Below are 16303 nucleotides of genomic sequence, written 5' to 3' on the forward strand. Positions count from 1 at the left end.
AAGGGTAAACTGAGCCAGAATAATTTCTGACAACAAACCACCTTGTTCTTCACTCATATGTACACAAGTGCATACACACAAATGCAAACATGCATGCACACACATATGCATATCACACACTCACAAAAATGAAAAAATAAAGCAAGCATATAAAAAATTATCATGCAAAAACATCAAATGTTTTATCCGTTTTTGCTCATTTTCTGTTCTTGTATGGACCACTGACAGGATTTCTAAGTGTTTGGTCTCTAGACCTTTTATTCTCCAAATTTCTTGCAGTTTTAATGGCATAATTTTTCAATTATAACATTATACTGAAGAGTAGAGCTCTGAAAGTCACTAGGTGAACAAGTGAAATATTTTAATAAATAATAAACTTCATTTTACAGCTTTAAAAGTCACCTTAAAGGTATTTATTCAATATACTTAGGAGAGCTTGTTAAAAAAAAAAACAAGTCTCAATTATCTTAAATAAAAGCCATTCAGTATGCCAATCTATATATGGATGTCACTATAGTGAGGATTTATCATTTATCTTTTGAGGTAATTATGCAAATTACATTCAGCCTACATATCCCGAGTTGGGAAGATGGTTTTTGTCTTTCTCCTCATTTGCAATCAGGTCAAGATGGAGTGGAGCAAGATTCACACTGGGCAGGTGGAAGCCGGTGGTCCCTTTGCAGAAGAGAAGCTAGTTGTCTCCTTAGGGTCTCTCTTTTCCTTAACAAGGCTGTGCACAATACAGTCAGCACATTCCCAGAGCTTCTGCCATCTCTCCCTTGGGAGATCTCAACAAATACGAGGAAAAACAACTTCAAACAATGAAAGGCCTGTACCGCTTTGTTCTATTTCTTCTTCTTCATGCTTCCTAGTTTTCAAATCTGTCTTCTCCTCCCTTGTTTCCAAAGGACACTGCCCCTTCCTCGCACTTCACTGGTGAAGTTACACGAGACAGATCCTGAACCCATCTATTATTTTCTTGAACCCATCTATTATTATTAATCTTGAACCCATCTATTATTTTCCTAAGGACCAAGACATAGGAGGACAAGGCTGGGACCAGAAAGGAGGCATCCCTTTATGCAAAGGCGGCATATGGAGAAAAAAACGACAGAGAAGATTCTGGGCTGGGGGCGGGGGTGGCGGATTTCATTCTTCTCCAGTTCCTGACCCTTTTGGGGGTGGGGGTAATCACTCTCAAATGTCAATCTTTACTTCTTTGGAGATCTGATCAGGGTTTAGCCAGTCGGATGGTAGCAGATAATCGCTGGATGCCAGCACTTGAGGGCACATACTCCAAATAAAATGCAAACTGTCATTGCGGCAGGTCGACTTGAGAGCCACAGGTGGAAGACCGGAGGAAAGCGGCCCAGTGCTCCCAGCGGCCGGTCACAACACAGTTCTCAGAGTGCACCTGCACACACCCACGGGCACGCATTCAAGCCACAGGCTGTGGGTTCTGCTAATGTCCTTCCCTGCCCTCCTCCCTGCCCCACCTCGCTCGCTTTCCCTTCCCCACCCCCAGCCCTCGCCCCACACAATGAGATTTTTGTTTGCTTCGGTAGCATGTGACAGTAGAGTACCTGCTTTGCCTAACTCAGCGCGCAGGTCTCTCGGGTAACAGGTGGCAACTTCCCCTGTTGGATGGTAGGTATAAAAAAAAGAATGACCTCATAGGGGTGGAGCTCGGGGACTCCAGGTAGCACTCACAGACAGGTAATCCTGCAGTGAGGCTGTGTCGTTAGAAGGGGGTCAATTCATGCCGAGGTTCACCCTGAGGCGCTTAAGCAACCAGCCGTTGCCTGTAAACCTCCAAAGTTTGTCTCACGGCCTCAGATGGAGCCCAGGGAAGCCGCTGGGAAGGAAACCATGGGAAGCAAGAGAAAGAACCTGACCTTCTTGAGACCCAGGCTGTACATGCTGGAGAGAAGGAAGACAGATACTGTGGTGGACAGCAGTGTTCCTGGGGACCACTCTGGCACCTTGAGGAGGAGCCAGTCTGACAGGACCGAATACAACCAGAAACTGCAAGGTAACCAGAGGAAAGGAAGCTGCTGCAGGTGGCTTTCCTCCAGGTCTAGGTTGGCCCGTTCCCATTTGCAGGGACACTTGAGGCAGAGTAGAAAATCAGATCCAACTTTCCCTTCTTACAAAACAAGAAAATGAAATTGAAAAAGGGACTCATGAGACATAGAGACAATTTCTATGATGAGAATCGATGGTTAAAGAGCCCCCGCTGAATTTTTCTTAATGCCGTTCAATTTTCTCTGGTGAGAGTAATATTTTTTTCCCTCTACCTTCCTTGTTCCTCCTCCTTCCCCCATCCAACGTAAAAAGGGGGAAGGACTGGTACACACGTGATTTTAAAACCTCCAAGAGGCAGTTCATCCCGGTAGGTGGCTCTAAGATGTCACACCGTGAGCTCTAGCAAGGAAACTGTACTAAGCCATGACTGAAGTTACCTTAAACAGGGATGTGGAGCTATAATCATGTCTGTGAAAACTAAGTAGTGTTATAGTCAGTGGGATGCTCTGAAAGAATTGCTGGAAAATCACTTTAATGAGCATGCCCTCAGAGTGGACTGAATAGCCTCCGAGCGGGGCAGAGCTGTTCCTCACACTTAACGCTGAGTGACCACGTAGGAAATAACCACTTTACTTCTGTGATGGTGGTAAGATAATTTGGCACCATTATTATAACACGTCTTCCCTATCTGGCCCTGGAGTCCTCCCTCCTCTCGACTCCCCTCTAAAGGTCGGTAAGATTTCATTTGGTGTGACAGCAGGCAGGGATTTGTCTCGGTGGCTGCACCTGCCATGTGAGCCTCCAGATCCTGTCTCTCCTGTTCTGTGCACAAAGCGGGCATGAACCCCCCACCCCCAGCCCACTGCGACTTGTCATTTTAGACTTCAAAACGGCAACAGCACTAAAGGACCAATGGGACACACTTGTTAGCGGAGCGCTTTCCTTGGAAACAAGCCTAGACTTAGTTATGCAAATTAATCAACTCAAATGCATTTAAATTAAATGTTTAAAAACTCTAACTGGGGCATCATGCTTTTTGAAAATTCTGCATGGCTCAACACTAAATTGCAGTGTCAGTCTTTATCCTTAAAGAAGCTGTGTTTAATGAGGAATAGTATTTGATCCTTCCAGGCAATGTTGGGAAGAATGCAAATTTTAGTCATGCACACTTGGTTTTGCAATTATGACTTTTCAATTTACTACATACAAGATTTTGAAGAAAAATGTCTTAAAATTTCTGAGCTCCTGCTTTCTTATTTTTGAACGTGAGATTAATGATATCTGTCATATAGTGCTGAAGACTGAATTAGACAATTACACAAACCTCTAGTACCTTGGCTGACATATTATATGCTCTGTAAATAAGAACAATAGTTATTTTCAATTTCAAGAACATTGGGTACCATACTAAAGGCCAAGCAGGATATTTATCCAAACGTTTCTGTCTTATGTTTTCTAACTTCTTTTTGCCCCTTGATAAAGATAGGCCATACAGGAATTCAGAAGTCCCCCACATTGTTCTCAGCAATGCCTCTTCCATTGCTTTCACTAATCCAGCATCTTTCTGCGTCAGACTTTCCATCAAAGAAATAAGTTAGGAATAATTTTGGAACTTATTAAGTTTTGCTCTTCTCTTCCTAACTGTATTCAACAAAATAGGCCGACAGCCACAAAACCCAGTGGGCGTTTGTTAGTCGCTCTGTCAAAGTCCACAGGCTGCTTACACACTTCATTTGGTTTGTGAGTTTTGTCTGTTCTGCTGGATGTTGTCTTTGGAAATGGAAAGAAGACTCAGAGTTCACCCATGTTCCTAGAAGTACTTGTGTATGTGTGTGTGTGTGGGGGGATCACCAGGGAGTGTAGAGGTCACATCAGAGCTGTAATTTAGCTGGACTTCTGAGAAGAAACATGTTTAGCCGCAATCCAGTGAAACCTAAATTCTAATGCCTAAGGGGACGTTCAGGATTCATTTACAGCAGATGCTTCGGCAGCGGTGGGAGGTGTTTCCTCCTCTATGTTCAAGGCAGGCAGCTCTGTGGGTTTTCTGTCTGGTTTGTTCAATGCCCACAGTGGACTGTGGTCAGGTGACTCCTACATCTCTCCCTTATTGAAATGGCAAAGGTTTGGCCTCCATCTTTGCTGGAACTGGTAGGCCCCAGGAGGAATTTAAAAAAGGCAACTTGGGCTGGATAGAGCCCTAGAAAGATGGTCCAAAACGATTTTGAGGTCAGGATGCTTTCGAAGACTGGAATTTCCAGTACTTGTACAGACCTCAATTCATTCAGGCAGTTGTTCAGAGTGGTGTGTTGATATTTGAGTAATTCTCTGTTCCAGTTCCCTGCCAAAGCCTGCTCGTTGGTCCTGAAAAAACGGATCTTTCTCCAGTGTCTGTGAGCTTACCTTTTAATTCACATGAGGCAGTCTTGCTGTTGCTGTTGTTTTTAATTTTTATAATGTTTTAGCTGATTAAATTTTAAGTTGCAATAATAACTTTTTAAATGAAGCTTTTCATAAAAACTACAGGATCAGGGCCACAGAAAACATCTCTAAAGTAATGACCTTGTAGAAGGCTGTCTTCCCACTTTTGGCTCCTGATACACTTTTGGGGGTGCAGGGATAGTTGGATCCTAAACCCAGCACTGGGTTTCTTTACTCCTACACCAGACTATTCAGTGAATCGGTTGGTCATATATGTTATGTGTCGTGTCTTGTCTTAATGTTGAGCCAAAGCACAAGGATAATGTCATTTTTTTTTTTAAAAAAAAGGACATATTTTATTCCTCAAAGCCTTGTAGTCAGCATGAGAAAGATAAGAAAGGCAAACAAACAGATGCAAAACGGCAGCTTGGTGGAGGTAGGGGCTGGATCAAAGATTCTCAACAACCAGTGGGTGGAGAAAGTTATTAGGTCTCTAAGACGTGATAAGCTGGAGATAGGGAGAAAGTACAGATGGGAAGTGGGGGGATTTTAACTTCTTCGCAGTATTTCATCTGAAGCACAATGTTCTTCCTTATTGCTCATATCAACTCTCCTTCCCTCTCCAACCTCTCCCGCTACACATACTCCATGAAAGAGACTTGCTTTGTTGAATGTCACATTTCTGCATATAGAGTCAGGCCCAGCACAAATAACTACCCGATAGTATTGACCTATTCAGTAACTATTCAACAGAATTTGAATGCTCTGACCCATGCAGGCAAAGGACATGAGCAGACACCAAAGCCTGAATAAAGCTTAGGCATCGGCAAGTGCCTTCACACGGGAGGGTTCATACCTCCAGCAATCAACATGATTGTTCATTCAAACAAAACAGGTGAATGTACAGAATCGCACACACAATGACTTCATTTTGGTGGCGGTCTATCCTCATGTCTCACTCTGCATCGTAGAGTGCAGTGACTATACTCTGTTCACCCTTCTCCCATTCCTTATGGTCATCCATCCCACCTTTCAGATTAGCTAGCTTCCTTATTCTCTTCCTACTGAGGGCCTTAGTAGAGGAAACATCAGGGGGAGCTTAGAGGTCGAGCTGTAAAAATGTAGGATTTCGTATAGGATTACCTGTATTAACCTTATTTGAATTAAGCATGTCTTGGTTCTATACATCTGCATCTGTAGCTATCTATATAAAGAATACACTGACATGTGTGTGCACTCGAGATATTTCTTCGCCGCTTAAGCTCTTTATTAAAATGTTAGTGACTGAGGTTCTGCGGTCTTGTCTGAAACCGTAACCATGGATGTTACTGATGCAGTTTCTGCCCCTCAGACCATATGTTTTTACAATAAATCCAAACTTTCGCAGTAATACTTAGTCCAAAAAATGACATTTAGAAATGAGACCTTTGGGAAGTAATCAGATCTGGACAAGAACCCTAATAAATGGAATTGATGGCTTTGGAAGACACTCAAGAAGCTTTCTTGTCTTTTTGCTGCCACTGGTATAAATACCTGTAAACTAGGAAGGAGGCCCTCATCAGAAATCAGGTCTGCTAGGAACTTGACCTTGGATTTCACAGCCGGTAGAATGGTGAGGAACAAAAGCGTGTCCCTTATGCCACACAATCTATAATACAAGCTTAGAAAAGCTAGAACTGACCAATAGTATTTTCACCCTCTTTGGTAAATATTTTTGCTAGTGAAGCAGTCTCTGAGAATGGGAGTAAATAGAAAAAAAAATGCCATTATCTCTGATAACAGGAGTCAAAACTTATACTCTTAGCAGGGCCGATGGCATCTTATTCCCATCCTTCTTTTATTATATTTCATTCTTTCCTCAGAAAAGAAAGATCTCTTACCACTGAGAAAGAACTGGCAGGTTTTCCTATAGAATCCTAAGGCTTTGGTACTCTAATGCTAAAAAAACAAATTTCCCTAAGGCACACACTTCAGACAGATTGCATCATACGAGGAACACAGCTCAACTGAGAAGTTGAACTTGGCCAAATTATGAGTCCACTCAATGTATTGTGTTTCTAAAGAATATTCTGGAGTGAGTGGGAGCTACTTGCAAGGAAAGACTTGTGACTGTTTTGCTCCAGGCCTCATGGAGGAGGCCCTGAATGGAAAGGCTAAACTACTTATGTGTTTCTAAGCCAGAGCCACCCCCCCCCCCGTTCCTGCCTCCTTCTGCTGCCTCCAGACACCATTTGCTAAAGACAACTCCTCAGAACTAGGAACTTGACACCTGCCAAAAGAGGTGTGTGCTTGTTTGGAGAACAAGCCCTGAAAAGAAAGTCTAACTGCTTCCAGTAGTTTCTGTCTCATTTATGCGGAGCAACAAAATGGAAGTGTGTTCCGGTGCCTTCTTTTTCACTAGAGAGTCAAGGTGTCCTGCAGGTGTTAGAAAATTTCTTTGAAATCGCGAGCCACAAGAAAGCAGCGACTCCAACACAACCCTGTGTTGACTAGGGCTGGCTTTTCGGTAACTTTCCTAAAGACGGAAGGCATTATTTCTAGTTGTGTGGTTTTTTATCCATAAAAATCAGAATTTTACCAGTGCATGAAATGTGGAATCAAGTGGTGAGAGAGAATGAAAGGAAAGAAGAAAGATGCTGGGGGGAGGGGATGCCAGATATGAAAATAAATGTATTTAAAAATAGTAACAGAGCTGGGGAAAGACCAGTAAGAGAGGAAGACTCGATTAATGTTCATCTTTGGTAGTTTCTCATGGGGGCCCACAGCCGGTAAACAATGACACACAGATTTATTAATTCTGAAAGTATGGCCTTACCTTAGGCTTTTTCTAACTAGCTCTTATAACTTAATTAACCTATTTCTAGTACTCTGCGTTCTATCACACGGCTCAGTTACCTTTCCTCTGTTCCATTGTCTGACTTGCTTTGCATCACACTGGTGCCTCCCACGTGCCTAGATTCATCCTGTTGACTTCTGCTCTCTCTGCCCAGAAGTCCCGCCTATTCTCTTCCTGCCGAGCTGTTGGTCATTTAGTTCTTTGTTAAACCAATCAGAAGGTGCCTTAGCAAAGACACATCTTCACGATGTAAACAAATATTCCATGACAATCTTTACCTCTGCTAGTATAGAAGATTTTTTTTAAAAAAATGTCTGTTTATAGAATTCTATTTATAAGCTGACACCATCATATTAACATCAGTTCTTTTGTAAGGGTTGGTTTTCTGGGGAAAGTGGGATTGTCATAGTAACACTGAACACGTATGTTCTCAGGTGAAACTCGAGTGTCGCTGGCTGCCCTCTCCTGACCAAGTGAGTGGAGAGTCCTTGGAATCAAGGTTACTGCCTGTTAGGCTGCCTTATTCTCCCATGGAGACTGCATCTGGAACCTTGGAATTTTCTGATGCACAGCCTTCAGTGTTGGCTGTAGGCTTGCTTTGGCCTGTTCTATCCCATTTTCCTATGGATGGACTTTTGCTGTGTTTCAGTTAGTCCCGAGAGGTAACTGATTATGGGGAAATTCTTGAACGGATCAAACTGGAGTGTTTGTACCACGCCTAGGATGCCCTTGGTAGATGGGAGGCCTCACAGGGAAAGATGAAGTTTACAAGCCTTAAGGCTAGGTAGGAGTGCGTGTGCCCCTGCATTGAGCTGAATTCTAGCATGACACTTACCGATCTGAGAAATCTAAGCTTGAACTTGGCTTTCAGATTGCTATGAAGGTAGCTTTGTCAAAAAAAAAAAAAGCTACATCACTTTTCACTTGACAGTTGGCCAGCTCTGTTTATAACTTTTAGATATGTAGGCATGGCATGCCAGAAGCATTTGTACCCTTGCACTGGGTAGCTGGAGAAGGGCAGGCATGAACTGTGGCTGTGACATACCTCCTGCATGTCATCTTCCCTCTATGCAGGATCCTGCAAAGTAAGAGGAAAGTGAAATGGAGGGAATAGGGAAAAAGTGAGTGCCATTATCCACCAGGGTGATGGCAGCAAAGAACTTCCACACCAGCACATAATCCCAAATCTTTGCACTTCTGGTTTGTAGTTGAAAATGTAGCTGGTAAAACTTGGGGTTGAACATAGATGCATACAATATTGGAAAACAGAATACAGTCAGTTAAGCAACTTGCCAGACATTTTACTGATACCAAGTTAAAGCAATTTGGGGTTTACTGCATGCCTTTTACAATGTGGTGACATTTTTCTACTCTTGTGACACAGCTTGACTGGCCAGCTTTTGCTTGGAAACACGCATTCTTTCTTTCACAACGTGGCCTAGCCAGTGTTACTGTTTTTAAAAATAATTCTTATTGCTGCTGTTTTTCAGGGACTAAAATTGCGAAATTAGGCCAAGCAAGTCTTCCCTTTGGTAGCCGGAGTTTAACGGTCTCCATTTTCTGCTTCGTTGAACACCTTAACGCTCTTCTTTATTTTTTATGCCCGTTATCCTTTATTTTTCTCCCCATAAAATGCATCATACATCTAAGAGGCTGAAAGCCCTAGTTTGTAGCAGAGGTGAAGACACCACCGTTACAAATGAAAGTATGCAGTTAGCAGGATATGGCGGCACATCCCAGCCCTCGGGAGGCAGAAGCAAGCAGATCTCTATGAGTTCAACACCAAGCTGTTCTGCATCACTGTCTAGGACATCCAGGGCTGCACAGAGAGGTCCTGTCTCACGAAACAAAACAAAATAAAGCAAGCAAGCAAACAAACAAAACTATGGAGCTGTCATTCAGAAATTAGCAGTTCTGTGTATGGATGAGTGAGACTGTAATAGAATTCTACAAAGTCAGTCTGAATCCTGAGCTGTAAACATGAATGCAGCAGGAAAATAGAGCCTTGTGATTAAAAGCCTTTGTATGAGGGTATCTGGAGCAATTTCTCCCTTGATTAGTGAATCAGAGAAGAGCAGTTCTGGGAAAGCTGCACTGAGGCCACGGCAAAGAATGCCTGGTACTCTCTGGCTGTCTCAGGGAGCTGTGACTTGAAGAGGCTGAAAGGCCATACCATCCCACTGCCGGTCTAGGTGTCTGAGTAAGACATTGTTTTCCCTGAATGCTTCTTGATGTTAGGTCTTTAAAGTCAGTAGAGAGAGAGGGGGAGAGAGAGAGAGAGAGAGAGAGAGAGAGAGAGAGAGAGAGAGAGAGAGAGAGAGAGAGAGAGCTGTCACTGATTTCTGCTTCTGTGTTGGTTATGAAATGGCTGATTGAAGGCATTGTTTACCTTCAGTGCAGCCCTGATTTTACTCGGGGAAAAACAGCGAGTCCCTTGAAGAATTAGAAGGTGTCTCCTCCCACACAAGTGCCAGCAATTTTCTATGATCAGCAATCAGAAATGTAGAGTTAAACACGCACCTGCTTCCTGGCTGAGAATGAGGCCTTTGCTCAAGCTGAAAGTTTCTTTCCTTAAATCCCTGGAGGTCTGGATCCTCCTCACTGAAGTCTCTGCACCCTCCACAATCCTTCCCCTGAGGTCCCTGCCTACAGTGGCATGGAAAGGAAATACCATTCCTCTACCCTCTTAGAGTCTCTGGATGGGGATGGGGAAACGGGTTGATAAAAGGCAGATTAACTGGGAGAAAAGTGACAAATTTTATTTGAAATCTGTTTGTTTCATTTGACTCAAAGTACTTTATAGAGAAAAGCACCAATCCCAAAGACACAGATGAACCTGGAGTTCTGTACTCTCGAAAAGCAGGATTGGAGGCTCAGCCGCCAGCAAGAAATTGAGGAAGGCTGTAGGTTTATCAAGAAGGGATGTTGTGAAGATTCATCAGGATGCCAGCTGTCTGCCTCCAGTGACAGGAGCTCTGCTCTTCCTGACCCAGTCAACCCCTCTCGGCGTGGAAATTCGTGCTTTACTTTTAGAATACAACAACGGGGAGAGACAGAGCCCTTCCTGCAGCTGCCCTTCCCAGACACCTTCAGCTCAGAATAATCCATACAGGAAATCACATGTGGAGGGGTGTGTTCTGCTCCTTCAGTGGTCTTCACCTCTGAATTCACATAAGTATTCCAACCCTCTCTCTTTTTCCTATTTAGATATAATTCCTTTTGGGAGCAGAAGCTTAGGCCTACTTCAGTATTTAAGGGATGCCTGATATTTGGTGCGCACCCCCTGGTTGTTGTCCATTTAATGATTTGAAAGTATTTCATGGTTAACTGCAGCTGTATTGATTCGTATGGCTGGCGTATTTCTATAATTCCAATTTTCCCAGTATTTAATGGTAGCCAACTTTTGCAACTACGTTATTTTGTTTTCTGTAGCAGAGGAAAGATAACAGAAATCAACAGATTGAAGAAGAAAATACAATTTACTGCTGTCATGACCTTTGTCTCTATGACATCAGAGGCACACGAAAAGCAATACAGAAGCTGTGATAAGAAAAAGTTTAATCACACCTCTAAAATGTAGGTGGGGTGGGCGCAGAACAAAACAGTGAAACAAGAAGGCTTTTAGGATTTTCAGAGGTGGGTCACTCAGAGTGATTAAACATGTTCTATGATTTAAAACAAAGGATAAATACACACTGACTGTTGAAAATGGAAGGTACCCAGACACCAGCTGAACATTGGTGTTTGTCACTAAGCTGGTCACACTAGTAAGTGGTGACATCAGTTCTTCTGAGTGTCCTGTGTTCCAAGGTCACTGTGTGTGTGTGTGTGTGTGTGTGTGTGTGTGTGTGTGTGTGTGTGTGTGTGTAAACAGATAAACTGCCTTCTTCTTTGTTCTAGCTGTAGTCTTCTGTAGCCATGCCTGTTTTCTGTTTTTTTCGTAAGGGATTGACCAATCTTGACAATGTTTTGAAAAATGTCCCGAAGCCCTTAGATCCCCTGATTTACAAGGACATTCACTACCACCTTTAAGCAAACCATGAGCATGTATTTTCGAGGACTGTATCATTCTACACTTGCAAGAAAACGGTTTACATACGTGTAAATAAGGAAGATCTGTGCGCACAGGGAATAAAGTCAGTACTTCCTAGAATAACTGGAATAGCCTACTTTAAAAACCTAACATGAATTATCGGAGCTGGTCTTAACTGCTGGTCAGCACTAACCCCAGAACACAGCTCAATAAGAATGCTTGCTGGAAGACAGCCAGGATGTCTGCTCATGGTGCTTCTATCCAAAGAGTCCATGTTGTTTTTGTTAATTAGCACCAAAGAGGGGCAAGTGCCAGGCCCTGGGCTCAGTCCTCAGCTCAGAGAAAAAATTAAAATAAATAAATAAATAAATAAATAATAAACTATTCAAAACTAAATATTTCTCAAAGTATAAGTTCACTTTATGCCTTAACCTTTCATTTTTTAATATTTCTTTATACACATGTCAAATAAGGGCATAAATTTAGATTCTTTTTGATGAAGGAATATTTGGAGAGAAATCAATATTCTCTGAGAAAAATGAAGTCTTACCACATTGCAGTTACAAGAAATAACTTTTACACATTTTATTTTTTCTGGTCTGGGGACTGAACCTAGGGCTTATATACCAGGCTAATGCTCTACTCTGAGCTGTATCCACATTTGCTTTTTATAGTACACAAAATATAACTCATACATCACTACATCAGTTTGCATTAAAATTGTATTAATACAATTTTTAATGAGGAAAAACTAATCACAAAATTTCAAGTCCTTACATTTTTTTGCTATATGTTCTAAATTGTTTAAATTAAAAAACTAAAAATTTATTTTAAGATATTCAAAATGTAGTTTGACTTTTCTGTATTTTTAGATTGTATTAAAATCTGTATGATAGCTGAGGACCTCATATTAGATCATGATAGGGAATATAACTCACAGTATGTACACAATTATGTATATGTGCACTATACACACATATACTGATGTGTGGATCCCTGTTTGTAGATGATGCTTAGAATCTACAATAAGTGATTAAATAGAACTTTAAAAAAATCAATTTCAGTTAGTTGAAAGGAAAACAAATTCTGGTTTTTATTTCTCTGAAATCTATTACAATGATAATTACATAGATAATGAAAGGCTAGGGACGTAGCTCAGTGATAAAATGTTTGTCTAACATATGTGTAGTCCTGAGTTCAGTTCCCAGGACAACACAAAGAACAGGGAGGAGAGAGAGGGAATGGAAAGAGTGGAAAATGACGAACCTCTATGTCTCATGCTTTGACAATGAGAAAGAGCAGGGCTGTGAAATGCTGGTTCTTTGGCATGACAGTCATTGCACCCACGAAAACACAGCAGCTGTGGTTGCCTGCACTGAGCCAGTACAGGAAAGGGCGGGTCATCAGTCAGACATGGGCTGGGGAGGCACTCACAGAGCCCTGCCTCTCTGGGCTGAATTTTACTCCTGGTTCTTGGGGAGGAGCAGTCATTGTCTTCAGTTGTGTAGCTCAGGTGAGCCCAGCAGGCTCCACTGGGCAGTTCCAAACACATCGTAAGACAGATGGTCCTGGTTAAACTCAGTGGCTGACAAAATGAAAGGACATGAATACAAAAGTAGGCCTTGTGTGGAATTGAGAGTAAACAGAGGTGGGAAACAGACACGAGAGGAAGGGGTTGAGAATGAGCAGAATGCTTTGTGCACATGTATGAAGCAGCCAAAAACAAATTTAACAAAAATTAGAAGTTAAAAAAAAGAGGGAATAAGCAATGATCCTCAAATGATTTTCTCACAGTATATTCAAATTATTTTTGCAGTAAATTTATTCAGGGATTATAGGCAAAAGCGGAGGAAGGAGGGAAGGGAAGAGAGAAAGGAAGAAAGAAAAGGAAAAAGGAAGGAACGAAAGAAAAGAATAGTTGGTATCAATCCTGTGACTGTTACGGAAACCCTGACTTGCTTCTCTGGAAGTTTCTACTCGAAACTCTGCTCCTCAGTGGCCCTCCGGTGACCTCTCTCTCCAGTGGCAGCTGTGACCGTGACCAGTTCCTGATCGCATTCCGTCACAGCGTTCCACCCCTCACTATCTGGCATACCATATTTCTCACCAGCAATTGTCTTGCGATTCCTCATTCCTAACTAGATGTTTCTAAAGACCGAGGCTTGGCTTTGTGTTTCACTGCTGTTGCTACAATCAGAACCAAGTTCTCAGCAGTGCCACAGCTCACATTTGGGGACAGAATATTCTCAGTTGTCCTGTGAGGCCCCGTGCACTGTGGGACATAAACAGCATCCTCATCTTCTGTGGACTAGCTGCTAGAAGCTCTTCTCCACACCTCTCTGTTATGACAACAAAAACAGTAATTGTTCACAAATGTTTCCTAAGAGGACATGTAGAATTGTCAAGCTATGAGCCACTCATAGGCACTATGGGTACTCAATAAATATTTGTCAAATAAATGAGTATGTGCATAAAAATCAGTGTTCCATCCAGTCAAAACTCTATACACTCAACAATAAGACACAGACAATGGGAAAAACTGAGCATGGCAAGATTTACCTACCCGCATTCTCACTCTGTTCAGAACATAGAGCTTCCTTTTTCATTCATCTTTTTCTACTAAGGCCGTGAAATAAAGACGTTTCCAGAAAGTGCCCACCCGTTTTTAGCTCCTAATTATCCTGGCTGTGCTATGCTGCTCACTCTTAGGGCCTCTAAATTCAAAGAATACGACTTCAGTATTTTTCAAGCCTGTAAGTGTTGCTGAATTCCTTTTAGAAAGCCACATTGCTACCTTCTGCAGCAATTAGCAGTCAGAGGAAATAAATCAGAAGCCTTGTGAGTGAGGGTAAAGTATTTTCCTCCCCCAGTAGTTGAGCTTTCAAATTTGGAGCAGTGGAGGTTCATCTCCTCCATATTTTCTCTGAATACCTCCCTGGCTTCCCTCCAAAACCTGCCTGACACGCACTTATTTTCACCTCTTTCACAGAAGGCTCACCCCATTCATCTTCCTGTGGGTCAGATTTCCATTAGCTGATAAAAGAGTTTTACCGTGTGAAAATTATGTCCATAGGGTTCAACAGCATCCTGCCAAGGGCTTTTTGTTTATTTTGCTTTTGTATTTTGTGGGGTGTGGCAAGCATGGGGAAAGGTTTGAAATAAGACCTGGGTTAAAGAGCATTTATAATCATATCTGGGGAGATGGCAAGGATCCAGTGAGAGTAAAACTCTAGATTCAATGAGTGGAAGTTTGCTCTGTACGGACATCTAGAATTAGACTGATGCTAATGCTGATGATGCTGGTGATGCTGATGATGTTGATGATGATGCTGATGCTGATGCTGCTGATGCTGATGGAGAAGACGATGGTCCTACCTCCGTTTCTGCCTTTGTTGCTTACGTGTCTTATTTTGCTTTCTTTCTAAAAAAAAAAAAGTATTTATTTTTGTTTTATATGTATAAGTGAGTGTATGCATATATGTACACCACACGTGTTTCTGGTGTCCAAGGTGGCCAGAAGACAGCACTGGAGTCCCTGGAACCGGAGTTGCAGATAGTTGTGAAGTAGCTAATATATATACTGGGAATGAAACTCTGGTCCTCTATTGCAACAGCAAATACCCTTAACCACTGAGCCGTCTCTCCAGCCTAGACTTAGATTTTCTAGAAAAAAGTTTTGTTCTCTAAGTAAAGCATAGAATTAGGTACAACTATCATTTTGTCTCCTCCTCATTATTTTTCTGTTTTTCCTTATTTGGTTTTATGGACACATTACCTCGTCAACCAACTCAGAAATCTAAGCTTAGGCTTCACCCCTCTGTTAGCCTGCATTGATTGATAGGCCATGCTAATTTCTTTCCAAGTTTCTCTTGATTTGTTCACTTCTTATCATTGTCATGGAAATAGACTAAGCAGACTATTTAGCTGTGCAGTTAAATGTCTGCCTTTGCTTCCTTGCCTTATGGTTGATTGGAAACCTCTCCTCCCAAATATGGTCTTACACAGACCAAAGTGACCTTGAAACAAAAACCTTAATTGCATAACTGCTTTTTCCAACGATTTCCTATTGTCATGGTTTGGGTATAAAGTGCCTATCCAAAAGGTATAATGTTAAAGACTAGGCCCCCAGCTAGTAGAACCAGTCACTAAAAGGCTATTGGATCCTGGATGCTCTGACTTCCCTGAGGAATCAATCCATTGATTGATTCATAATCTGATGCTATTATTAATAGGAGGTGAGGTGAGCCTGGTGGCTGGTAGGTGGGTCACAGGGCATCTTGGTCCTTGGCTTTTTCTAGTCCCTCTCTCTGCTTCCTGGCTGTCCTGGGATGAGATTCCCTGCCCTACTATGTTTTTCTGCCATTGTGCTTCGTCTAGAGGCCCAGAGAGGTTGGAGTCATCCAATTATGAACTGAGATAGACACATAGTCATGATAAATATTTCCACTTTAAGTTGTTTTCCTTAGGTGTTTTGGCACAGAAACTAAACACTAGTTAGCACTTGCAGTATTTAAAAGTCTGAGATTTTTTTAAGGATGCCTTTACGATCTGTACCATAACAGTCTCTGTAAATATAGTGTCTTCTCGTGCCCCTAACAACTATACTTCCCTCACGTGAAGGTGTTTTCCATTTTGATTTTTAGTCAAGCCCTATATATCCTGCTCCTTTAGCTAATGCCATCTCTTCTCTCCTAGTTACCTCTCAAGAGCCTGGCTTCGAGGCTGCGCTAGACTTTTTAGCCCAGGCCATAGCGAATGATAATTATTAATCTGTACGCTGTCTTTTCCCCCAATATGACTGATGTTTCTAAATTGCAAAGTAATTGGTTTGCAGGCTCACTCTAGAATTGTTTTCTTCTTAATCCTTTTCATTTGTCTCATCCAAACTCTAATATAGTAGTAACCGTTTGGCAACTTGACTTTGTAAAATTGTTTCAAAGCATTAAATCCATTTTTATAGAAACACGCATGTTCTATCACTTCCATATTTT

General features: G+C 42.0%; 1 protein-coding gene across 2 annotated transcripts in view; it reads left to right on the forward strand.

Annotated features, from left to right (window-relative positions):
- The first annotated feature begins 1693 nt into the window (after nt 1-1693).
- The window catches only part of Arhgef38 (Rho guanine nucleotide exchange factor 38), an 88382-nt gene continuing 73772 nt past the window's right edge, over nt 1694-16303 (forward strand). For both annotated transcript variants that reach the window (XM_075981299.1, XM_075981300.1), the window contains exon 1: nt 1694-2032. In XM_075981299.1, the coding sequence (XP_075837414.1) occupies nt 1837-2032 (196 nt within the window). In that variant the 5' untranslated portion in view covers nt 1694-1836. The remainder of the gene's footprint in view (nt 2033-16303) is intronic.

The sequence above is a fragment of the Microtus pennsylvanicus genome, chromosome 7 (assembly GCF_037038515.1).
Source record: "Microtus pennsylvanicus isolate mMicPen1 chromosome 7, mMicPen1.hap1, whole genome shotgun sequence".
In the NCBI taxonomy this organism is placed as follows: domain Eukaryota; kingdom Metazoa; phylum Chordata; class Mammalia; order Rodentia; family Cricetidae; genus Microtus; species Microtus pennsylvanicus.